General features: G+C 44.2%; 1 protein-coding gene across 2 annotated transcripts; it reads left to right on the forward strand.

Annotated features, from left to right (window-relative positions):
* The first annotated feature begins 392 nt into the window (after positions 1-392).
* LOC133460584 (protein argonaute-3-like) lies at positions 393-26393 on the forward strand. Of its 2 annotated transcripts, none has more exons than XM_061741229.1 (19): positions 393-706; positions 8641-8812; positions 9685-9805; positions 11205-11413; positions 11493-11629; positions 13106-13240; positions 13362-13449; positions 14697-14844; positions 15059-15178; positions 16582-16704; positions 19396-19529; positions 19612-19796; positions 20897-21056; positions 21141-21231; positions 22265-22459; positions 23062-23196; positions 24271-24372; positions 24455-24654; positions 26238-26393. In XM_061741229.1, the coding sequence occupies exons 1-19, from the start codon at positions 688-690 to the stop codon at positions 26344-26346; spliced, it is 2583 nt and encodes an 860-aa protein (XP_061597213.1). In that variant the 5' UTR covers positions 393-687; the 3' UTR covers positions 26347-26393. The 2 variants fall into 2 exon arrangements, with proteins under 2 accessions (XP_061597213.1, XP_061597212.1); XM_061741228.1 differs by having other exon boundaries at positions 16582-16725; positions 26238-26392.
* Positions 26394-26840: the final 447 nt, after the last annotated feature.

Below are 26840 nucleotides of genomic sequence, written 5' to 3' on the forward strand. Positions count from 1 at the left end.
TTTCTTTTTTTTATTCATTAATTTTAATTTTCTTTTTTTATTTATTTTGTTTAATTTCTTTTAAATTTCTCTTTATTTATTTTATTTTTATTTATTTATTGTATTTATATTTTTATTATATATATATATATATATATATATATATATATATATATATATATATATATATATATATATATATATATATATATATTCGGAATGGCCATTTTCAATTGGAATTAGGTGTTTACATGGTTATTTTTTTTAACTAATTTTAAATCGGATTTCATTTTAATTCTGAATTAAAGAGGAATTAAACTTCCCACGTAAACGCACTGAATGACTTGGTTGAGAGGGCTTTTATTGTGAAGGCTGGCCCCGGAAGTGCCAGCTGCGTGTTTCCGTGGGCTTCAGCCACCGACACGGAGCTCTGCGTCCAGAGCGGGTTTTCACGGCGGAGGACGCCGGTTCTCGGATCTCCACCGGCGGCTGCAAAACACCACGACACCGCGCTGTCACGTCCGTTCCGCGGGGGCATCGACGTAGACGAGCAGCGGGGTTATTACCGCAGCCTCCCCGGGGTGGTTTAGGTGTCAGTCCCCCCCCCCCCGAGCGGCCCGGTCCCGGTTCCGGATCCAGCCCCAGAGCCAGAGCCGCGACACGTGACCGCCTTGGACCGGGACGTCCGTCCGGACCCGGACCTCATGAATGGAACTCGGATCAACAGGTGGGACCGGTGCGGCGTTCAGGGGCGGCTGGGGAAATCTGGTGCTCCGGGGAGAGACCGGAGCAGGAGAAACCCCATACCGGGGTGGGGGGGTTGTTCCGGGGGTTCCGGTTCCGTGGGACGAACCCGTCCCACGGGTTTCCTCTGGGCCGTGACGTCAGGGGCGGTCAGGTGATGCCGTCAGGTGTACCTGAAGCCCCTCAGTCGCCGTTGCTATGGTTACTGAAACCACCCAATAGCGTTTGGGTCCATACCTGTCAAGTTTTGGGCTGCATTCGAAATCCCAAACTTCCACCCTAATGACAGGCTGGGTATTAAGAACCTCACGATTCGATTTCGATTCTTTAGGTTTCGATTCGATTTGATATCGATTCGATATTGATTTAGGCCCAATCCCAATACTCCCCCTACTTTCTTTCACTACCCCTAAAAAAGAAGGGACAGATTTTAGGGCACTTGAAATCTTCCCAGGGCCCTGTCCCAATACTCCCCCTACCCCTACTTTCATCCCTACCCCTAATCAGGAAGCTGTTTTAATTTCAGCTGTAGCGCTGTTAATATGCCACTTTATTAAGTTTTAATATTTTTTCAGGCGTAAAAGTAACCGTTAAGATCCCCAACCTGGGCTCAATTTATCCAAATAACGCCTGTTAAGAAATTTGATCTGATGTTTTCGGCGATGATAAGAGCCTCCAGTCCGGGGAGCAGCAGCAGCAGCAGCTCACGTACAGACGTGATCGCCGGGTCAACCTGCGCCGTCGTTCCGGGGGAGAAACCTGCAGCTCTGTTGAGAATTACCGCTGGCTGAAATAAGTCATTTAGGAAGATAAATGTTGGTTTAATAGATGAAATCTAACAGTTGTAGCTACGCCTGTTAAGAAATTTGCTCAGAAAATTTCGGGATTTCTGCCTGCCTGCCGGCTCTGGAGCTGATTTATGGTTCCGCGTTAAATCGACGCAGATCCTACGGCGTAGGGTACGGCGTACGGTGCGTGTCGCCGCGTAACATCGACGCAGAGCCTACGGCGTAGGTTACGTAACCTACGCCGTAGGCTCTGCGTTGGTGTAACTCGGGACCATAAATCAGCCTTTATTCCGGCGAGGTTGCAACAACGGGGAAAACGAGTGATTATGTACATTCACTGAGTGAATATTATGAAAGTAAAATATATATTTCTCGCTAGAAATGTAATCAAAATGCATTTTTATGCAGAAACCAACTCAAAATATTGATTTTATTCACTAAAAAATAAGAAATGTCCCCCATGTTTTTTTTTTTTGATTCAGTCCGCAAATGACGACGAAAAGCATTCTGGGAAATTAATCTGTCCCTAGGTCAGCTAGTGAGCATCGGAAAACAGTTGATCCGTAGGGATAGATTCATATCCACTACACTGGTTTTCTTCACTACGTCTAGGTGGAAAGAGGAATTGGGACACCACTACCCTCATGGGAACGCCCAAAATTTAGGGGTAGGGATGAAAACGAGGGGTAGTGGGAGTATTGGGACAGGGCCTAAGAACTTCACGATTTGATTCGATTCCGATTCTTTAGGTTTTGATTCGATTTGATATCGATTCGATATTGATTTAAATGCTTAGATATCGATTCAGTAAGACCTAGAAATACACAAATACCTGTTGACAATTTTTCATTATTTTTATTTTCATGCCTATAACACGTGGCATGTTACTTCACATAGAAATGAACTAAGCAATTAAACTTAGCAGCACCATAATGGCTCACTTGTGCATTTGTACTGTAGTACAAAAGTTAAAATGAAAAAAAAAAACACATGACAGTTCTGTGTCAACATGATCCGCAGGTTTGTCGTGTTGCTGTTCGGCGCGACAACGACACGACAAACCTGCGGACCATGTTGACACAGAACTGCCATGTGTTTTTCTTTTTTATTATTTTAACTTTTGTATTACAGTACTGACTCGGCGCAGAGCCTCCACCACCTTCCTTCCGATTGGACACACCGAGATGTCCTGGCAGTGCGGCACGGTGGAATTAAAACATTTTCAATTCGGGCAGGGAGGTGCGGTGCAAACGCCGAGCTCGGCGGCAGAGCAGTCCGCTCTTGCGCCGGGGTAGCACTACGCAATGAATGGGATCGCCGGCGGCGGTCTGCGCTTTGCGCTCTATGTAAAAGGGGCTTTACACACCCCCCTACTTTTGTCCGTTTCTCGTGTTCCTTCTTTAAATGGGAATTCAAAATGAGTCCAAACGTCTGATCTGAAAGATTTTCTGCTTGCCATCGTCGCCATTTTATTGTTTAGTCGCGTGCAGCCACCGTCCACAAAATGCGAATCATAAGAAAATGTTGCGCACAGCGCCCCCAGTGGCCAGGAGGTGAATCGATTCAGAGGCTTTGCTTAATCGATATTGAATTAGGGGGGGGGATATTTGCAATGCATCGATTTTTCGATATTTTTACCCACCCCTATTTTGTAGTGCGTCCGAAACATTAGTACGTATACAATAGTATGCTCTATCCATACTCATTCCAGAGGAATTTATTAGTATGGATTGATGGACACTACCTAAGCAGAAACTTCCCACAATGCAATGCAGCTGTGTTTGGTTGCTAAGTGCTGCACAGATATGTATGTCATAAGTATAATATTAAGTATAATAATAGTATTATATAATAATAATATTATAATATTCGTATATAATAATATTATATAATGTCATATTTTTTCGGCCAGGATAAACGGGAAAGAGCGGAGCTGCTACTGCTGCTGTGACACGTGACGTCACTTCCTCCCAACGGCAGGAAGTGACGTGTGGCTCTTAATAGTACGTCCGAATTAATGCATACTACTGATATTTACTCAAAAGTGTGCCGAACTTAAGTATACTTTTTAGTATATGCTGTTTAGTATGGCATTTCGGTTGGATTTAAAAATACAGGAAACCTAAACTTCAAGCAGATCTGATAGCTTTTGTGACATTATTGGCTAGATGTCTTATTCTATTGAGGTGGAAATCACCAACACCGCCATCACATACACTGTGGATAAAAGAGATTTTCAACAATTTGAAGCTTGAAAAAATCCGACACACTCTGAGAGGCTCTTCCAGAAAATTTAGTGAAATGTGGGGACCTTTCTTTGCCTATGCAGAGAAAGTCACCTTCCCAGTTACACCTGAATAAAATTCCACTTTATTTTTATTTACCATTTGTCGTTTATTTATTTCTATTTTGACCTGAAAAGTGAGGTTATTATCACTCTAATATGTGAAATATGTTTTTTTTTTTTCCTTTTCTTTTGTTTGTTTGTTTGTTTTTTGGCTCTTATGTTACTGTTATTTACATGCACTTTATCATTGTCAATTTGTGTACTAAAAATCAATAAACAAAGTTTATTAAAAAAAAAATACGGGAAACCACCATTCTAAGACAGATTTAGGAGAAATCCAAAATAACTTACCTGTCAATCACTTACAAACTACAACTATGTGCTCATAGCCCTGATAGTTCTACCTTTGTTGACACTGAAATGCTGTGTACTTCCTGTGTGTAGTTCCTATGATAGAACCTAAATGAAAACACAAAAGGGAAATAAAGTACACTTAGGCACCGTTTACACGTAGCAAAAACTGTGGTGTTTTCATGCGTTTTGGCCGTTCGTTTACACAAAAATGAAGATCAAAGTCACCAAAAACGATCATTTCTGAAAACTCCGGCCAAAGTAGAGATTTGCAAAAACTCCGTCTTCACGTTTGCTTCTAAACAGAGGGAAACGGACATTTAAGCTTCAGAACGTCACATTATGCGACAGAAACGTCACCAGTGTCATGTGTGCGACCTGTGTTTACAATTTATTTGGCCACCGTCAATATTTTCTTGTATTTTACCTGTTTTATATTCTAAAGTCACACTTAAAAGTAACTCCACTTCTCTGTCACTCCAAACTAAAGACTCTCGTTCCGTCTTGGAAGTAACTGGAAGTTACTCGTGTCATTTGTTGACGTTTTTTTCCAGTATTCCGATTGGCTAGCATGACTTTATGTTTCTCGTTACGCTGCCCCCTGTAGGTTTGGCTGCTCATAGCACCTTAACAGCGTATTTATGCGGGTTTGTATTGTATATGATGGTATTTTTCAAGATGTAGAGGGGGAAATATCCGTTTTTTGTAAATACCTGGCTATGTGTAAACTTGGCCTTATTTATTTTAAATATTTTCATTTCATATACACATTGATTGTCTTCAAGTGAAACATTTACTTTTCTTTTAATTTGTCATTTTCACTCATGAGGCTCTGGCCTTCATGACTGGTTACACAGCGCTGGTGCTGCTGACGAGCATCGTTCCTTCTCCCGTGAGAGACACTAACATCGCAGCTACACATCTTTCAGAACTTGTTTTCGTCGGTATCCCATTTTTAGAGATATTTACACAAAGTCTTCACTTTTTTGTCATTCACTGACTGATGACACAGACGCATGTTTCTGAGCCCCGTCCTGCTCCTCTTTAGGAAAGTAACTTCGGTTTCCCATTTTTAGAGATATTTACACAAAGTCTTTGCTTTTTGTGCAGAAATGTTTTCTCTCTCCTTACCTCCATCCATCTCTGATTTGTTGTTCCGAGTTTGTTCCAGTTGTTGCCGCTAACCTCGCGAGAACTGCCACGAGGCTGCAGCAGGGGGCAGTTCTCGCGAGGCTAGTTACAATTCAGTTTTCACTTTAAAAATGATTATCTTATAAAACGAGAAATTTACGGGAAAATACAAATACGGGAGGCGGCCGGAAAGATGGGTGAAATACGCTAGTTTCCCGGCGAAAACCGGCGACTTGACAGGTTTGGTTCGGTTGGCCCAGTCAATTCACACTGTTCATAGATTGTGTGTATTTATTTATTTATTTATTTATTTATTTATTTATTTATTTATTTATTTATTTATTTATTTATTTATTTATTTATTTATTTATTTATTAATTATTCTTTTTCTTTTTTTTTTACTTTTTGAGACCAATGGGGAACTGGTTAACTAACCAGCAGCCGCATCAGAATCAGAATCAGGTTTATTGGCTGTCAGGTCAAACAAGACAGGGAATTTGACTCCGGTTGTTTCGCTCACTGATCCACTCTTAAACCCGATCCACTTAGTTAATAAATCTGTTCAAAATCTTCCTCGATATCGTCAGATAATAGTCCCCAAAAAGCAGAGATGCACCGGTTCGACCTGTCTCTGCTCTGGCGTCAACACTCGCGTGATGATGACTCTCCGGTGTGATGGGATGCTGGTTCTGGTTCTGAGCGGGCTGGACGTCAGTGGCAGCTCTTGTGCTGGAACAGGCCCGCTAAGTGGTGATTAATCCGGTGATGCTCTGCCGGGTCGTGATAAACGAGATGAAACGTCGGTTTTTCCTTCCTCCTCCTGTCAACATGTCTTCAGTTGCCATGGTGAAGCCGCGTTGCCACGGTAACGGCACAGAGGGAGGAAGTGACCTGTGTGGATGCACCTTCTCCGTCAGCGGCGGTGGTGGCTCCTCTGAGTCACGCTTGTGTGATGTCACTTCCTCCTCCAGTCAGGAGGAAGCGCGGGTCCACCAGGCGGGGCTTTTATTTTGAAATGTCACGGTGCCCTGCAACCTTTTACCCGGCTGTTACCACGGTGACACGCGCTCATGTCTTTCAGCTTAAGGTGACGCGGCCTCTAACATCCTTTTTTTTTTTTTTTTTTTATTGAACACAATTTATAAACAAAAACACACATTTATACAAACTGCTAGTGGAGGAAATACAATACAATATAAAAAAATAAAACATATTTTGGGAGGTATGCACTTACAACAGTGTATATGATATTTAGCCAGTAGAAGAATGACATTAACCAAGAGAGACACTGATTTGTCAATTGTATTTACGTGAAAAATAATATTAGTGATTTATACTTTTGGGATGTTGTTCATTTTTAAATTTCACGCCAAAAGGTTTGTGAGACAGGACACAATAGAAACATGTGATCAAGTGATTCTTCAGATTCATTACAGAAAGTTACAGGGGTCAACTTCAAATTTAAATCTTTGTCTCAAAAATTCAGTGCTTGGATACATTTTATGATCAATTTAAAATTAGTTTCATTGACTTTGGGGGGAATGGGCCATTTGATATAGTTTGAGTGGCTTTTTCCAGTTTAGACAAGCTTAAAGACTGTGAAGAACCCTCTGTGATGGTCATGAAATGATCTCGACTTAAAGGCAGCACTTTCAAACTTGTTATTACATAGGTTTCCAACATCCCTGACCCTGACCATCATGGAAGTCAGCGCACGCCGCCTGCGCGTCGCTCTGAGGAAACCACTTCCTTCCTCCAGTCTGACTTCCTGTCAAACCGGCAGCTCGTTGCTGATGAAGACTGATGAAGACGTCGTGTCTTTCACGTCCTGAGTCGAAGTTAATCCTGGCGATAAGTCGAATCAGAGTTGAAGTAAATTACAAACTAATTTAGAGCCAAATAAAGAAATACTGGAGAAGCATCTTCCAGGTAGGGAGGAAGAAAAGAGATTATTTATAAGTTTACTGAAATTAATCAGAGAATCAGCCCCCGCAGCACCATCATCAGTATCACTCTGAATGTCGGTAAGATGGACACGCACGGCTCTGATTTAGTTAGTTTCTTTTTTGGGGCGGGTTTCAGCCCAATAGAGGGTCTGCATTAACGTCACTCCCTACTGGACCACGACCCCTCACTCGCACTGAGTGGCAAAACATCAGCAAAAACAGCTGCAACTAGTGGAGAAGACGGGATAACAGCCGATTATGGGCTTAAATTAAAGGCAGTTGGACATGACAGTGACCCGTACAGTTACCCCAAGAACCGGTGGTCCATGGACATTAATATTTGGCCACGAATTCAGTTTCCTGATATTTATATGTACTTAATTTCTACGCCGGGGAAATACACAAAGCAAAGCTTGAAGGCATACAAAAGTCTTGACGCTTGGTCCTACTTCAAGGCAGGATTTGTTGGCGAAATTAAAGTGATGAGGACACCGAACTTTATGATTTGACCGTTTAACGTTAGCTACCCAAAAATTGAACATTACCTGATACAAAATGGGAACCACAAATTCACGTTTCGGTGTCTGGAATCCAGTTGTTTCTGCGAATTGCAGCGACCCATTTGTCTCTCTTTAGCTTATTTTTCGTCAGTCTGTAAAACGATAACTCCGATTTCTAGCTAAATCTATGAGTACAGTCGATCGCACAACAGCTCTTTCCCATTTTAGATGTTTTCCAGTTGCTCAAACTGAAAGTTTACGCTGCCACTCGGTCTTTCTGCCACTCAGTGGGTGAAACCCACTGTGAAGTCGCATCCGTGACGTCATGTGCATTCCCTCTATTGGGCTTCATTTGACTTTGGGCTGAAAAATCTAGCACTGGGTGGGTTGATAAAATTTGAGCTGCTTTTCCTGGTTTTTACTAAATATTTAGGAGAAATTATTTACAAAAAAGTTTCCGTTATGGCAGAAAAAAGTAGAAACTTACAATAAACTCACTGATATTTTATTTGCTTTAATCTACTCAATTTAATTGTAGTCTATGTTTGGAGCCTGAACTTTTTTTTTGGCTTCATTTGCTTATGACTTGAAATTTATTCCGCATTTGATAATTTACGGTTTTAACATAGAGAATGTTTGATTCGAGCTGTTTCTTCATTATTTCTGCGAGTTTTGCATCGCGTTTGGGCTGGAACCTGTCAGATCTGGCAACCTCGACCTCAGCGCTGGATTTCTTAGTGACTGGTCTTTTTGGTCTTAAATTTTGCTTGAAAATTGTATTAAAAAGTCTTAAATTTACCTCGGTCAAATGAGTGTTCAAGTTAAACCTCCAAGAGAGACCAAACAGGGAAGTTGGGAGAGTTCTGGGCTTTAAACACCTTATTCACGTTTCTGTTGTACCTGTGTTGCCGTAGGAGCCGTTGGAGCCCCAGCCCTGTTCTCGTTGCCACGACGACCCGGCTATGGCACCGTCGGAAAGCCCATCAAGCTGCTGGCCAACTGCTTCCAGGTGGAAATCCCCAAGATCGACGTCTACCTGTACGAGGTGGACATCAAGCCTGAGAAATGTCCTCGCCGGGTCAACAGGTAACCGGGGCAACCGGAGCCAGTTCTTCAGAAGCCGGTTCTTCAGAACCCCTCCAGGAGTAGAATATTAATAAATAGTAGAAGATTAATAAAAAAAATAATCTAATTAATGACAGGATTTATAATTAATTAATGTAGTTAATCGCATTTTAATCTCATATCTGCCAAAGGTCCCCAAATAAAAAATTTGAATTCTAGGACATTGCAAAATTGCTGTGCATGACTAATCAATTGAATACACTAAGAAGAGAAGATTTGAAATTCACATTTTTATTGGTGAAGTGTGTTTCATAAATGAAATTCAAAAGAAAAAGCTCAAGCACATCAGCAAACCAATTATGCAATGCAAATACAGTTAATTAAATAAAATTCAGTTCAAATAGGCACTTAAGAAGACTCTCAATTCAAAATTAAAACTAAAGCTGACTCAATACAGCTATTCAAGTGCTAGTACCTGTAACGTTTACAGTGGAACTTGTCCGGAGATGTTTAGCGTTTAAATGATAATTCAGGCTGGAACAGCTCCGGTGATAAGAAAATTCTTTTTTACAAAATGTACAAATCAACGCGTTCTTGTTGAGAGTCCCGTCTTCTTTCTTTTTATACATAAACTTGCCGTTCAAAGGCCCTGAGTCGCATCCACGTCTGTCACCCTGCTTTGTTTCTTTGACCAGCAGCAGGTGGGAAGTGACCTGCCAAGTGGCCTACGGGTCCCTCAATGGGCCAAATTTAAAATGCTTGCGCATTTTGCCACTCATAATTAATTGCGTTAATTTTCATAATGCGTTAATTAGCAGTCTAATTAATGAATCTAATTAACGCGCTAAACTGACAGCCCCAGTTTCCATCCATCCTGTGATGTGTCTCCCCAGGGAGGTGGTGGACTCCATGGTGCAGCACTTCAAGGTGACCATCTTTGGTGACCGGCTGCCGGTCTACGATGGGAAGAGGAGCCTCTACACCGCCAGCCCACTTCCTGTCGCCACCGGGGGGGTGAGAGTCCGACCCAGTCGCAAATGTTTGTTTTCGTCCCTCCGAAGCCCTGGACGTGTTTCACACTCGTGTTGTTTCGGTCAGCCTGTTTTTAGTTTTAGTCTTGTCTTTGGGTCCAGCTATCATTTTAGTTTTTATTAGTTTTAGTCACGTTCATTCTCCTTTTAGTCGTGTCAAGTTTCAGTCGGCTAAAAGTCTGAGCACTTATTTTAGTCAGAATTGTCCATTTTAGTCTAGTTTTAGTCAAAGATTGTATTTAGCCAAACCCATTTTTCAATTCAAACAAGGTTATATTATTATATTTATTATGACCTTATAGACTCAAGAATACATTCATTCCAGATACAGAAGACTCTAATTTGAGTTTACAACATATTTATTTTTCCGCATTTCTCCCCATCTTTTTCTTTTCTAACGACACATTTGGTTTTCTTTTCCACGTCTATGTAGGAAAGTGGATCCAAAGATCTAAAGACTAGAGGAAACTACTAAAAACACGGACAAGGATCTTTGTTAGAACATTTCATCTCGTTTTGGTCAACGAAAATGAAAACACATTTTAGCAGACTTTTTATTTTGTAATCTACATTTTAGTTTGGTTTTTATTCCTCTACGATATTGCATTATATATTTAATTATCGTCACATGACCAGCATTTTTTCGTTGCGTCTCGTTTTCCTCAGGTGATAAAGGTTCGTTGAGTCATAATTTTCGTTGACGAAAGCAACTTTACTAATGAGTGAGTGACGGTCCGACTTGGTCTCACCTCTTGGTCTGTAGGACACAAACCCGATGTCTGCTACAATAGAAAGCTGCTGATGAGCAAAGCATATGAATTAATTACTTTACGATGTAGTTCTTTATTTTTCTTGCTGTCGTTTATAGGTCTCTGTTACGTTCAGCGCAGTTAGCCGTGTTGCTCCTTTTCTTTCTCTGCCTTAGCTGCAGCCAACTTTGGCAACTCAATATCCTCCTTCGTGTGAAAAACTTTCAAATGTTTTATCAGCTTCGTTGTGTTGAAATTCTTTTGTAACATTCCTCCTCGGGGGAATGTCCTTTGCACACACTTTGCAAACTGCAAATTTGTTGTCCTATTCGGACATTGTAAAACTCCCATAACAGCGACGCCATTTTCATTGTTGATGTTTTGTAGAGACGGCCAGGCCCCCTCAGGACCCCTCGGTCTGAGAGCTGACGCGCTGGCGGCGGTTTGTCGTTGTAAACGTCATTAGATCGGCCCGTTTTGAACTATTATTCCGATCTCCGATCAAAACCGATAGGGCCATTATCGGGCCGATACCGATCGGTTGCCGATCAATCGGTGCATCTCTAGAGGAAAGCGACTTTATTTCCCTCCAAAGCTTCCAGAACCGAACCCGTGTGTCCGTCCGTCCCTCAGGTGGACCTGGACGTCACCCTGCCCGGCGAGGGCGGGAAGGACCGCCCCTTCAAAGTGTCCATCAAGTTCGTGTCGCTGGTCAGCTGGCACATGCTGCACGAGGTGCTGACGGGCCGCGGCACCACCGAGCCGGTGGACCTGGACAAGCCCATCAGCACCAACCCGGTCCACGCCGTGGACGTGGTCCTGCGGCACCTGCCCTCCATGAAGTGAGTCCCCCGACACGCAGGGACTCCTCCCGCTTCCTGTGGTTACTGGGTCTGACGTGGGTCCTCTCTGCCGGGCCAGGTACACCCCCGTGGGCCGGTCCTTCTTCTCCTCCCCGGAGGGCTACGATCACCCGCTGGGGGGCGGCCGCGAGGTCTGGTTCGGCTTCCACCAGTCGGTGCGGCCCGCCATGTGGAAGATGATGCTCAACATCGATGGTGAGTGAGGAGGCCGGTACCGGCTACTTTAGAGCCCGACCCAGAACTGCTGCCTCGGCCCTGCACATGGGTCAGAACCTGATGCCAAAACATCGAGGCGTCAAAGCTGTACAGACCATAATTGGTTACATTTTTAGTATTGATTGGGATTGTTTTGTTGAAGTTGCATCGTACTTTTGTGGAAGGTTTCGGATCTAGGGTCTGGATCTGGACCTGCAGTTCCTCTACTGACCACTAGGGTCTGGATCCAGACCGTTTCGTAGCGTTTACAGGAAAGCAAGATCCCGTATCCATCCTGGATCGGAAAAGAAGTCTTTTCTCTTTCAGTCTGAGAACAACTTCTTCACCTCCGTTGTTGAGTGTGTTGTGTGTCGAGTGTGTTTTTGTGTGTTGACTGTGTTGAGTGTGTCGAGTTTTGAGTGTGTTGTGTGTGTTTAGTGTATTGAGTGTTGACTGTGTTGAGTTTAGAGTTTATTAATTTAGCACAAAAAGATGCATGAAGCACTGCGCAAGGAGGGAACGAAGTTCTATAGCGAACTTGTACAAGGTTCCACCCCTGTCAACAAAACAAAGGACAAGCAGACAGCATGCATGAGCTAAACAACAACAAAAGACAAAGATCAATAGCAACAGGAATTCAAGTACTTGAAACAACTAATAGTAAAAAACACAAAGAAAGAACAAAAAATGTGACAAAAGCACAACAATGAGAAAGAATATATAATTAAAGGTCGATAAAATTAAAGGTCGAGTAGAGAAAGTAAATTAGGTTCCTGTGGAAAGTAAAAATTCCTTTAGGTTTTTTTTGAAAATGCATTGGGAGGAGGTGGACCTCAGTGAAGAGTTTAAGTCAGACCAGAGGTTCGGGAGGACGGTATTGATAAGCTATTGTTACTAAACCTTGTTTGATATGAGTGAAAGTCTGTTGTCAGAATAAAGAAATTGTAAAAAGTAATAGGCAGATCTTGTTTCCTGTATATAAACTTATGAATAAAAAGGCATGTTTGATAGGCATTCACCTTATCAATAGGTAAGAGTCGATACTTCAGAAAAAGAGGCGCTGATGGCGCATATCTAGAGGAGTGGGAGATCAATCTCAGAAACCTCTTCTGCAATAAGAGTAGTTTTCTTAGATGAGTCGGATAATTAGCTGCCCAAACAATGTTACAATAATTTAAATGAGGGAACAAGAAACTATAATATAGGGTTAAGTAAGCTGAGGAATGAATTAAAGGGAGAACTTTCCTCAAAATGCCTAGCATCTTCATGAGTGCGTTGACTGTGTTGAGTGTGTCGAGTTTTGAGTGTGTTGTGTGTGTTGAGTGTGTTGAGTGTGTCGAGTGTTGACTGTGTCTCGTGTGTGGGGTGTGTTGGGTGTTGTGTGTTGGTATGTTGTGTCTTGAGTGTTGAGTATGTTGTGTTGAGTGGGTTCAGTTTGGCGTTGGGGCGTATCATCCTCTCCTCTTGTGGTTCCAGTGTCGGCCACGGCCTTCTACAAGGCTCAGCCCGTCATCCAGTTTATGTGTGAAGTTCTGGACATCCACAACATCGACGAGCAGCCGAGGCCGCTGACCGACTCCCACCGGGTCAAGTTCACCAAGGAGATCAAAGGTGGGTCTAACCGCCCCCGGTGATGATGATGATGTTGAACGATGATGATGATGATGTTGAATGATGATGATGATGACCCCGCCCTCCCAGCTCTGACCTCACCACCTTCTCGTCTCCTCAGGTCTGAAGGTGGAAGTGACTCACTGTGGAACGATGAGGAGGAAGTACCGGGTCTGCAACGTGACCCGGCGGCCCGCCAGCCTGCAGACGTACGTCCCACACCTGGGGTGGGGGGGTTAGGATCAATACTCGTATCCATACTCTGTCAGTACTCTGACCCACTTAGGTACCAGATACTAGTCTCCAGACACTTTCTTGTGGTCTTGTTCTCGGTCTCGGTCTCGGACTCGGATAATTGAGATGCCGTTGCACCAAGTTGACATAATCTGGTGATCAGCAGTTCTTCAGTGTAATATGATCACTATAATGGTAAATAATGTAATTTGATAATGGTAAGTTGATAATTGTATCTTTAATATTTAAAATTCAGGTTTCATTTCCAAATTCAGTCCAATTTAAATCAGTAACATTTACTATTCATTCCTTTTCTGAGGTGGAGGGGGTGTTGGAGCTGGTTATTCTGGTAGATACTTTGGGACTAGTTAGTAGTCGTGTCAATCCTTAAAAGCACTGGAGTCAATCCTCCAATAGAGGGTCTGCATTGAAGTCACTTCCCCACTGGACCAGCCCCCTCACTCGCACTGAGTGGCAAAACATCAGCAAAAACAGCTGCAACTAGTGGAGAAGACGGGATAAAAGCTGATTATGGGCTTAAATTAAAGCCGGTGGGCTTGACAGTGACCCGTACAGTTACCCCAAGAACCAGTGGTCCATGGACATTAATATTTGGCCACTAATTGAGTTTCCTGATATTTATATGTACTTGATTTCTACGCCGGGGAAATACACAAAGCAAAGCTTGAAGGCATACAAAAGTCTTGACGCTTGGTCCTACTTCAAGGCAGGATTTGTTGGCGAAATTAAAGTGATGAGGACACCGAACTTTATGATTTGACCGTTTAACGTTAGCTACCCAAAAATCCACCATTACCTGATACAAAATGGGAACTGCAAATCCACGTTTCGGTGCCTGGAATCCAGTTGTTTCTGCGAATTGCAGCGATCCATTTGTCTTTCTTTAGCTTATTTTTCGGCAGTCTGTAAAACGATAACTCTGATTTCTTGCTAAATCTATGAGTACAGTCGATCGCACAACAGCTCTTTCCCATTTTAGATGTTTTCTAGTTCAAACTGAAAGTTTACGCGGCCACTCAGTCTTTCTGCCACTCAGTCTTTCTGCCACTCAGTGGACGTAACCCGCCGTGAAGTCGCATCTGTGACATCATGCGCATTCCCTCTATTGTGTAGAAATAGCGGTAGTGCAGTCGCCACATATCTGATCTCAGCTGATGGATGGAAACATTTCTAGCTAGTTCAACATCATCATCCCCCTCAGGTTCCCGCTGCAGCTGGAGAGCGGCCAGACCATCGAACGGACCGTGGCCCAGTACTTCAGGGAGAAGTACAACCTGCAGCTCAAGTACCCCCACCTGCCGTGTCTGCAGGTGGGCCAGGAGCAGAAGCACACCTACCTGCCGCTGGAGGTCAGTTTAGTTTTTATTTCCCAGAAAATAAGGTTGATGTTCTTTGATTCAGGAGGTTTCAGCCACGTTTAATATTTTATTGAACAAAACTGAGACAAAATGCAGAAAAAAGCTACTTCAGTTTGTAAAAACCCCTTTATTTACCTTATTTTATTTTATTAAGATGAAAATGTATTAAAACGTCCTGATTAACTGAGCTGAGCTTGTGTTGCAGGTCTGCAACGTCGTTGCCGGCCAGCGCTGCATCAAGAAGCTGACGGACAACCAGACGTCCACCATGATCAAAGCCACGGCCCGATCAGCACCGGACCGGCAGGAGGAGATCAGCCGGCTGGTGAGGCCCGGGGGGGGGGGGGTGGGAGGAGGTGGGAGGGAGGAGAGGTAGGAGTCGGGAGGTAGGAGTCGGGAGGTAGGAGTCGGGAGGTAGGAGTCGGGAGGGAGGAGTCGGGAGGGAGGGAGGGAGGGAGTGAGGAGTCGGAAGGAGTCACCGCGGCGTGAACCCCGTCTCCTAACTCCTCCTAACTAGAGATGCACCGATCCCGATTTTGCCGATCACCGATCACAGGGTGAAATCCATAAATTTGTCAATATGGTTGTCTCATGTACACGACACTGACATTGTATTATTATTTGTATTATTATTATTAGTGTAAACTTGGCTCACAAAGAGTAAGTGTAGTTTAGTAGCTTCAGCTTTCCTGTGGTAATAATTATGTACAACATTTGCAACAACACAGAGAGCAGCATACATGTCACTCTCTAAAAGTTGATACAAGTTGCAAACTATAAAGCTTAGTTTTCCTGTGGAAAGAGGAATTCAATCTTAACATAAAAATGAATTATGAATTATTAAGCTTTGTGAAAGCTTTAGCGGTAGCATCCGCCGCGTGTGAGGAAACTCTTGTGAGTGAAGCAAAACTCTTCACACTACAGCTCCACATGTCACTTGTGAAGCGACTGACACGACTGTCGTCCTGCGTGAGGTTTTGGACTGTTTATAGTTTGGTAAAACTCCGACAGGATTTCATCAGTGAAATATTTATGGCGCGCACAGCGGCAGCGCGCACCGGGATCCAAGCTGCAAACAACGTGTTTAAACCCGATGTCTTCTACAACAGAATGCGGCTGATGAGCAAAGCATATGAATTCATAACCTGATGATGTAGTTCTTTATTTTTCTTCCTGTCGTTTATAAGTCTCTGTTACAGGTGTGACAGCTGAGTTAGTGCCGTTGCGCGCGCTCCTTTTTTTTTCTCCCTTTTTTCTGCTGCAGCCAATTTTGAAAAATCAATAGGCTATACTCCATGTGAAGAACTTTCAACTTTCAAATGTCTTATTAGCTTCGTTGTGTTGAAATTATTTTGTAACATTCCTCCTCGTGGTATCTCCTTTGGACAAACTTTGCAAACTGCAAATTTGTTGTCCTTTTCATACATTGTAAAACTCCCGCACCGGCGAGACCCACGTGTCCTCAGGGCCGCTCGGTCTGAGGTGCGGGAACGCCCGCGCGGGCGGGGGTTTGTTGTTGTAAACGTCATCAGATCGGCCGCTCTGAACTATTATTTTCCGATCTCCGATCAAAGCCGATAGGGCCATTATCGGCCCGATCCCGATCAGGGGCCGATCGATCCGTGCATCTCTACTCCTAACACCCCGTCTCCTAACACCCCGTCTCCTAACACCCCGTCTCCTAACACCCAGTCTCCTAACTCCCCGCCTCTCCCTCTCCCTCCTCAGGTGCGCAGCGCCAACTACGAGAGCGACCCGTTCGTGCAGGAGTTCCAGTTCCGGGTCCGGGACGAGATGGCCCAGGTGACGGGCCGCGTGCTGCCGGCCCCCATGCTGCAGTACGGCGGCAGGGTGAGCTCTGAGCCCTTTATGGTACCTTCCCTTTTCAATCACGCTTCATACGCATGAGTGTCTGTTTGTTTCATCTGTGCCACAAAACCACCTCAGTAAAGTCCAAAGCTCACCTCCCGTCCCTCGACGTAGAGATCTGGGGGTCCGGAGAACCGGAGGAGGGTTCAGACCCCCCCGACACGAGCCACTCACCTCCATCAGCTTTTAAGTTGAATAAAAACAGTAAAAACTCCCCACATCCTCCTCAACGACCCATGATCGGACAGAACTAGTGTTGTTTCTGTCAGCCTGTTTCAATTCTAGTTTTAGTCTAGTCTTTGGGTCAAAGTATCATTTTAGTTTTTATTAGTTTTAGTCACGTTCATTCTCCTTTTAGTCGTGTCAAGTTTCAGTCGACTAAAAGTCTGAGCATTTTAGTCTTATTTTAGTCAGAATTGTCCAGGACCATTTTAGTCTAGTTTTAGTCAAAGATTGTATTTAGCCAAACCCATTTTACAATTCAAACAAGGTTATCTTATTATTATATTATTGTTACCTTATAGACGCATTTTAGCAGAGTTTTTATTTTGTAATCTACATTTTAGTCTAATACATCCAATATGGCGGCGACGTCAGTAAGCGATGCAATGTGCTGATTGGCTCTCCAGAAACGCTTTGAAACCCGTGCCAAAGATCGCTGATTGGCTCTTATTATTGGGACGTCAAAACAGTGCCATAATTCGCCATAATTCGTAGTTGTAAAAAAAATTTGTAGCTTTTGTAAAAAAAAGTTTGTAGCTTTGTATATCCAATGTTGCACACAGACGAATTAATTCCACAGCTACAAAAATGTTTTAGATATGCACAAAATATTTCTACAAGTACAAATATTTTTTGCAAGTGCAAATATTTTTTGCACATGCACAAAATATTTCTACAAGTACAAAGTTTATTTACAGATACAAAATATTTATGGCTTTAATTTGAGCCCATAAAAGAAGCAATAATTTTATTGTTTATTGTTGGCTTTATCTCAAACAACAACAATTCACCATCAAATTAAGAGTGTCAAAATATATATATATATATATATATATATATATATATATATATATATATATATAAAAAAGCAAAATAATTTAACAGTCTCATCCAGAAATAAAGAACAACAGCAAAATAATGTGTTGGAGAGGGAACAGGAGGAAGCGGAATGCTCATTTAGTCCTTTCCCTTCCTCACAATATCATATCATATGCCTTAGAAAATATAAAAATTTTAATAAAACAAGAAAAGTAAGAAAATAATAACAAAAATAGATAAATACAACACAGACAATTAATAAACAAAGATCAAGGCATAATTAGACTAGACTCCTACAATATCCTAAACTCCAAAATGTAATTTCTCAGTCACTTCTTTGATGATCCATGACCAGCCATGAATGCAGGTAGTTACATTTGTATCATTATGTTAAAAAAACTCTGATTTCTGTGAGGAAACCTGTTGAAAACATGATTTCTGTTTTTTTTCCATGTTTGATTTGCTTCTTTTCTCCAGATTGACTTGACAGATTTGCTTTTACACACGTTTTCCTTCCAGCTGGAAAAGAACCATCACTTTGAAATGTCCTCATTTTGCATGTTGATCCCGGTTGTTGTTCCGTTTGATGATCTCTGAGAGCGCCGGCAGCAGTGTTGTGCGAGTTCCTACTTCTCATGAACTAGTTCAAAGTTTAGTTCACATAGTTTAAAAATGAATAGTTCACCATTTTCACTTTGAACCAGTTCAAATTCAGTTCATTTCAATATTTTTAGGTGAGAAGTACGAATGAAACGCCCCCCCCTATCCTAAAACTGTTCACTGTATACAATCATGTATTGTCCTAGTGGCTTTTCAACTTTAATCAGAGGCTGTAAATCTCCAACAATGTAGTCCATTATCAGTTTGTCTCCCTGTTGCTGGGAAATCAACCCCCTGAAGGTGCAGCAGTGTGACTGGGGTCGTTTGGGGCTGTTGGGTCTTCTTGGTCTTTCCTGATCACTTTCCTTGATTGCCAAGGACTTGCAGATATTTCCTCACACTGGACAGAGGCTTTAACTCCACATGACGTTTCAAATGTGAAGTTGACGAGGCAGACGCTCAGACTTGTTTTCTCAGGTAGACATAATCTGCACAGAAAGGTTAGATTTTTACCGTTGGACTCTTTGGGAGACGATGTGTAAAATTCCTGCAGATAATGATAAGCGGATCATCATCTGACGGCTCGCTGATGCTGCGTCTGCAACGTCTCTCTCTTCACTGGTCATGTAAAGCCTGCACCGGGCTCGGGCCGCCGTTGCCATGGAGATGGTGCCCGTTGCTATGCTAGTGTGTGCACTGCATTGTGGGTAATGTAGTGTGACGTCGTCGTCTCGTCGAGTATTTTAAATGTGGCGCCCGCTGGTGAAATGTATTGGACCTAAACAGTGAAGTTAAAACTGAAATAATCTGAACAGTTCAAATTCCAGTTCCTGATCTGCAGAATGAACAAGTTCAAGTTCTTTATTTGCAAATATGTTGCATTCAGTTCAACGTTCTCACAGAAATGAACGTGTCCAATGAACTCGTTCATGCACAACACTGGCTGGCAGGTTGCTCTCGGTTTGTGGGTTTGTGGGGATGTGGGTTTGAGACTGTCGGCCGTAGCAGATCAACCGTCCACCGTCTGTGCAGAACCGCACCGTGGCCACGCCGTCCCACGGCGTGTGGGACATGCGGGGGAAGCAGTTCCACACCGGCGTGGAGATCAAGATGTGGGCCATCGCCTGCTTCGCCACGCAGCGGCAGTGCCGGGAGGAGATCCTCAAGTGAGCCCCCCGAACCTCCCGAACCCCCCGAACCCTCCCGGTCCAGAGACAGAACCGGTCTGACCCCCGTGTCTCCCTCCAGGGGCTTCACGGACCAGCTGAGGAAGATCTCCAAGGACGCCGGGATGCCCATCCAGGGCCAGCCCTGCTTCTGCAAGTACGCCCAGGGGGCCGACAGCGTGGAGCCCATGTTCCGGCACCTGAAGAACACGTACGCCGGGCTGCAGCTCATCATCGTCATCCTGCCGGGCAAGACGCCCGTCTACGGTAGCAGCACTGCTGGTTCTGTTCACTTCTAGCTGCAGTTTAGTCTTTGGTTCAAAGTATCATTTTAGTTTTTATTAGTTTTAGTCACGTTCATCCTCCTTTTAATCGTGTCAAGTTTCAGTCGACTAAAAGTCTGAGCATTTTAGTCTTATTTTAGTCAGAATTGTCCATTTTAGTCTTCATCATGGATGGATAGAATGATGGATGGATGAATGAATGATGGATGGATGAATGAATGATGGATACAAAGATGGATGGATGGATGGATGGATGAATGAATGATGGATGGATGAATGAATGATGGATGGATGAATGAATGATGGATGGATACAAAGATGGATAGAATGATGGATGGATGAAAGGATGGATGGATGGATGGATGAATGATGGATACAAAGATGGATAGAATGATGGATGGATGGATGAATGATGGATGAATGAATGATGGATACAAAGATGGATGGATGGATGGATGGATGGATGGATGGATGGATGAATGAATGATGGATGGATACAAAGATGGATGGATGAATGAATGATGGATGGATACAAAGATGGATAGAATGATGGATGGATGATGGATACAAAGATGGATGGATGGATGGAATGATGGAAGGATGGATGGATAGAAGGATGGATAGAATGATGGATGAATGAATGGATGGATGGATGGATGAATGATGGATACAAAGATGGATAGAATGATGGAAGGATGGATGGATGAATGAATGACGGATGGATACAAAGATGGATAGAATGATGGATGGATGATGGATACAAAGATGGATGGATGGATGGAATGATGGAAGGATGGATGGATACAAAGATGGATGGAATGATGGATGAATGAATGGATGGATGGATGAATGATGGATACAAAGATGGATGGATGGAATGATGGAAGGATGGAATGATGGATGGATAGAAGGATGAATGAATGATGGATACAAAGATGGATGAATGATGGATGGATGAATGAATGATGGATGGATTGATGGATACAAAGATGGAAGGATGGATGGATGAATGATGGATGGATGAATGATGGATACAAAGATGGATGCATGGATGTAATGATGGATGGAATGTCTCTCCCCCAGCGGAGGTGAAGCGGGTGGGCGACACGCTGCTCGGCATGGCCACCCAGTGCGTGCAGGTGAAGAACGTGGTGAAGACGTCTCCGCAGACGCTGTCCAACCTCTGCCTCAAAATCAACGTGAAGCTGGGCGGCATCAACAACATCCTGGTCCCGCACCAACGGTAAGCCCCGCCCCCTGACCCTCGACCCCCCCCCCCCCCCCCGTGACCCCTGACCCCCCTGACCCCTGAGCCCGGTCTTTGCAGGCCTTCGGTGTTCCAGCAGCCCGTCATCTTCCTCGGGGCCGACGTCACCCATCCTCCAGCGGGGGACGGGAAGAAGCCGTCCATCGCAGCGGTGAGGTCCAGTTCCCTTTAGGGCTGCAACTAACGACTACTTTAATAGTCGACTAGTCACCGACTATTGAAACAATTAGTCGACTAATTGGATAATTAGTAATTTAAAAAAAAAATTAGGATGAGGTTGCTTTAATAATGTGGCAAATGATAATAAAAGATGGCACTAGAGCCCTGCTATAGCAGGACTGTTTTCTACATCCTGCTATAGCAGGACTGTTTTCTTCATCCTGCTCCCGCCCGCATCCGCAAAACTCTTTTCAGAATTCATGCCCGCACGGCGCACAATAATAATAGAGATGCATTGATTTAGTGTCTTCTCCCGACCCGCAAGAGAAATGTCCAGACCAATCTATCTGATTTAATGTTAACATGATCATTGTGGAGTTTGATAGATAATTGACAGTTCATAGGCACCTGAACTAAACTTAGATGCAAATCCATCATTGTCATCATCACACAAGCTTTTTCGCTCTTTCGCGCAGCATCAATTATGATTGAGGTTATAGCAACGAGAGTAGCTGTGCGTGGCTCAAATAATACTAATAAATAACATGAAATAAACAAAGTTAACGAATGAAACAAATTAATTTAACAAATGAAAATAGGCTTAACATCTTACCAAGGCGAGTCCGTTTCGTTCAACACTCCGACGTGCTTTCTCTTCAAATGCATTACCGACGTGCTCCCTTGACAAGCAAGGTCGGCTTTGCAAACCTTGCAAGTCATCTTTTTATTCACCGTATCGAGGCTAAAATGCTCCCAAACTTTTGAAGTTTTATTACCTGCAGCTGCTGAGACGCTATCGTGCTGCGCGACTCTCAGCAGAGATTGTATTGAAGTGAGACGCCTCACTCCGTTGGAAAAACACGTCTGGCGACAATTGTCGACAATGAATTCCATTAGTTTTGATTATCGATTTTTGTCGACAACGTCGAGGAATCGTTGCAGCCCTAGTTCCCTTCAGAACCAGATCCAGGTCCGGGAGGCTCGGCCGTCTGACGTGTCCCTGTCCTCCTCCCATCCCCCCGCAGGTGGTGGGCAGCATGGACGCCCACCCCAGCAGGTACTGCGCCACGGTCCGCGTCCAGAGGCCCAGGCAGGAGGTCATCCAGGACCTGGCGTCCATGGTGCGAGAGCTGCTGATCCAGTTCTACAAGTCGACCCGCTACAAGCCGACCCGGATCATCTTCTACAGGGACGGCGTGTCGGAGGGCCAGTTCAGACAGGTTCACACCGCTCCTCCTTTTCCTTTCCTGAGATCATCACAATGTTCAGAAAGGCCCGTCTGAACCCGGTCTGAACCTGAATGTTCTAAATCTGTGTTGCCAGGTTGGGCACGTTTCAGCCCAATTGGGCTGAAAAATATACATTTGGGCTGCTTTTCCTGGTTTTTACTATATATTAGGAATGATCAATTATCAAATTATCAACATAAAAGTTTCCATTATAGCAGAGAAAAATAGAAACATACACAATAAACTCACTGATGTTTGCTTTGTTTTAATCTATTCAATTTAATTGTAGTCTTTGTTATGAACCTGAACTTTTTCGGGGCTATTTAGTGGTGTTCTGAAGCAAAGAGAAATTTATAACACATTTAATAATTTATGGTTTTAACATAGAGAATGTCTGATTCGGGCTGGTTTTTCATTATTTCGGTGGGTTTTTCAACACGTCTGGGCTGGAACCTGTCAGATCTGGCAACCTCCACCTCAGCGCTGGATTTCTTAGTGACTGGTCTTTTTGGTCTTAAATTTTCTTTGAAAATGGTATTAAGAAGTATTAAGTATGAAAGTATTCCTCCCAGAACTGACGTGTCTGTGTTCAGGTGCTGTACTACGAGCTGCTGGCCATCAGGGAGGCCTGCCTCAGCCTGGAGAAGGAGTACCAGCCGGGCATCACCTTCGTCGTGGTCCAGAAGCGCCATCACACCCGCCTCTTCTGCGCCGACCGCACCGAGCGGGTGAGCGGCGCCCCACATGTCTCTTCTCTTCAGACACGTCCCGGGTTCTCTTCAGGACCCCTGGACCTGCTTCCATTTTCCTAAAATAAGGCCATTAAATGTCTTAATTGGTCTTAAATCTCAATATAAGAGGGAATTTATCCAGTTCAATCATTAAAAATTAAGTTTATTTTAAGGAGCTTGAGGCTCCTTTTAAGAAATGAGACTCTCTAGCGCCACCCTTCACCACGACGGCCGTCGGGGGTACTGCAGCCAACAGTGAAGCCGGCACGGGAGAACGGGGAGAACGTGCATGCAGCGTCATGTGACGTCACATCCGCAGCCCAGCGCGGGAAATTCGGGAACGCATTGCAGCACATTTTGCAGCACACAGCCTGTTCAAGGCAACGGAGAGATACACTAGAGGAATCATTCTTTTGGGTTTGGAACGCTTCATCTGACATTATTACTAGAAAAATTAAAATGTATACGAATTTTTTTCATAAATCCTGCCACAATCCGGCCTCAAGCTCCTTTAATCGTTTTGAGGAATAAATCTGTTTACCAGTTGTTAGACGCCTCAGTCAGGGTTGCCAGGTTGAGCAGGTTTCTGCCCAATTGGGCTGAAAAATATAGGACTGGGCGGGTTGATAAGATTTGGGCTGCATTTCCTGGTTTTTACAAAATATTTAGGAGAAATTATTAACAATTATGCTGGTGGAATGAAATGAACAAGAAGCCGTCAGAGTCGCTCTTTCTCTGATGTCACATCCTGACTCAGACGTCTGACTCCAACCCCCCGACCAATCGGTGGCCTGTAGTGTGATGACATCACAGCCCGACTCAGCCGCTTAGAACCTCGGCAGAATAGATACAGAAAAGGATCTAGTCGGCTCGTTAGACCCCTAGTGGGAAAGAACCAAACCGAGTGGAGGAGAGCCGAGTAGGTGCTGGTGGAAAAGCACCATTGGAGGCGTGTTTTAAAGTTGAGACGGTCCTCTGAGGGTTCAGAGGTGGCAGGAAGTCCTGCTCCTCCTCCCAGGAATGTGATGAATGCTGCAGGTCAGCTTTGACTAAGACTGGTTTGACTGGCAGGTGGGACGGAGTGGGAACATCCCGGCCGGCACCACGGTGGACACCGACATCACGCACCCCTACGAGTTTGACTTCTACCTGTGCAGCCACGCTGGAATCCAGGTAAACCTGTCGGCCTGTAGCTGCTGCCCCGCCTCCGTCCGTGTTGGCTAACGTCTAACATACTAACCTCCCCGTCCTCCAGGGTACCAGTCGTCCCTCCCACTACCACGTCCTGTGGGACGACAACTGCTTCACCGCAGATGAGTTCCAGCTCCTCACCTACCAGCTGTGCCACACCTACGTCCGCTGCACGCGCTCCGTCTCCATCCCAGCACCAGCCTACTACGCCCACCTGGTGGCTTTCCGGGCGCGCTACCACCTCGTGGACAAGGAGCACGACAGGTAGGGGGGAGGCCGGACCAGGGGTAGCAGGGGGTAGCAGGGGGTACCAGAGACACTGTTGGTACCGGAGGCTACCGGGTGCACCGGGGGTACCAGGGGTATTTGTTATCTACTGGTGAAAAGACAAGTCATCCACTATTGAAACGACTAGTCATCAACCGGTGAAACGCCTAGTCATCAACTGGTGAAATAACTAGCCATCGAGTGGTGAAACGACTAGTCATCGACCGGCGAAACGATTAGTGAAACTACTAGTCATTGACTGATGAAACGACTAGTCATCGACCGGTGAAAGGATTAGTCATCAACTGGCTAAAAGACTAATAATCGATTGTTGAAACGATTAATGAAAAGACTAGTGATTGACTGGTGAAAAAAAAATAGTAAAATGACTAGTCCTCGACTGGTGAGACGACTAGTCATCGACTGGTGAGACGACTAGTTATCGACCGGTGAGACAAATAGTAAAACGACTAGTTATCGACCGGTGAGACGACTAGTCATCGACTGGTGAAATGACTAGTCATCAACCGGTGAGACGACTAGTCATCGACTGGTGAAACGACTAATCATCGACTAGTATTTGACTGGAAAAATGACTAGTGAGCGACTGGTGAAACTACTAGTCATCAACCGGTTAAAAGACTAATTATCGATTGGTGAAACGATTAGTGAAAAGACTAGTCATCGATTGGTGAAAGGACTAGTTATTGACTGGTAGAACGACTAGTTATTGACTGGTGAAACGAGTAGTCATCGACCGGTGAAACGACTAGTCATCAATCGGTTAAAAGACTAATTATCGATCGGTGAAATGATTAGTGAAAAGATTAGTAAAAAGACTAGTCATCGACTGGTAAAATGACTAGTGATGGACTGGTGAAACTACTAGTCATTGACTGGTAAAACGACTAGTTATCGACCGGTGAGACGACTAGTCATCGACTGGTGAAACGACTAGTCATTGACTGGTAAAACGACTGGCGAAACGACTAGTCATTGACTGGTAAAACGACTGGTCATCGACTGGTGAAACGACTAGTCATCGACTGGTGAAACGACTAGTCATCGACTGGTGAAACGAATAGTGAAACGACTAGTCATCGACTGGTGAAACGAATAGTGAACGACTAGTCATTGACTGGTAAAACGACTAGTTATCGACGGGTGAAACAACTAATCATCAACCGGTTAAAAGACTAATTATCGATTGGTGAAACGATTAGTGAAAAGACAAGTCATCGACTGGTAAAATGACCTTATCAAAGTAATTACGTAGTTGTAAATACCTGTAGAAATCTTGCTTTTCTCAAAGAATGGTCTTTTTTCAAAGTCTGAAAACTTTTAAGTTGTCCCTTATCTGTTATTGAGTAAAATGTTGTTATTCCCTTAGTTACCCAGTTTTTAAATCTAAGGTCCAATTGATTCGGTTTAAAATCAGGGTCGTGGGCGCACCACCTAATTATTCCTAATTTATCATGCAATTTATATGTATCTTTAATTGAGTTTAATTGAATTTTACCTGCAAACAAATCTACCTTCTGGTATCAATAAAGTTACCTTACCTGTGTTTGCCTCCGCAGCGCCGAGGGCAGCCACATCTCAGGGCAGAGCAACGGCAGAGACCCGCAGGCGCTGGCCAAGGCCGTGCAGATCCACCACGACACGCTGAGGACCATGTACTTCGCCTGAACCCCTCCCCCTCCCGCCTCATCTGGACCCAGAGGTCACGGAGGACAGTTCCCGCCCTCCCTCCTCCTCCTCCTCCTCCTCCTCGCCCCTGGCGCCCGCCGTCTCCAGTCCTCATGGTGCAGATTTGAGGATCACACTTTTATGATGTGGGTTTTTATGAGCGGAACCAGCGCCGGGCCCCCGCCGGGCCGGTTTCACATGTCTGCTCGTGTCCGGCTGTCTACGTGTTTTTTGCGTGTTGTTTCTCGGTGACCATGGCGACGGCTCGACGGCTTCCGGGCAGTACCAGGCCCATGAGGCTCGGTCGCCCGTGAGGCTCGGTCGCCCGTCCCCTTTTTAGCCAAGCGAGGTGCATGAAGATGACTGTTAGAAGCAAACGCCGCGGCCATGAAATGGACACTTTTAACCTTCGGTCGAGTCACCTGTAGTTTTATTCCTCTCCATATTTATGCTTTTTTCTCTTTTTTAATTTAAATTAACTTCATTTCCGGAAC

Source organism: Cololabis saira, chromosome 15 (genome assembly GCF_033807715.1).
Source record: "Cololabis saira isolate AMF1-May2022 chromosome 15, fColSai1.1, whole genome shotgun sequence".
NCBI classification, from domain to species: domain Eukaryota; kingdom Metazoa; phylum Chordata; class Actinopteri; order Beloniformes; family Belonidae; genus Cololabis; species Cololabis saira.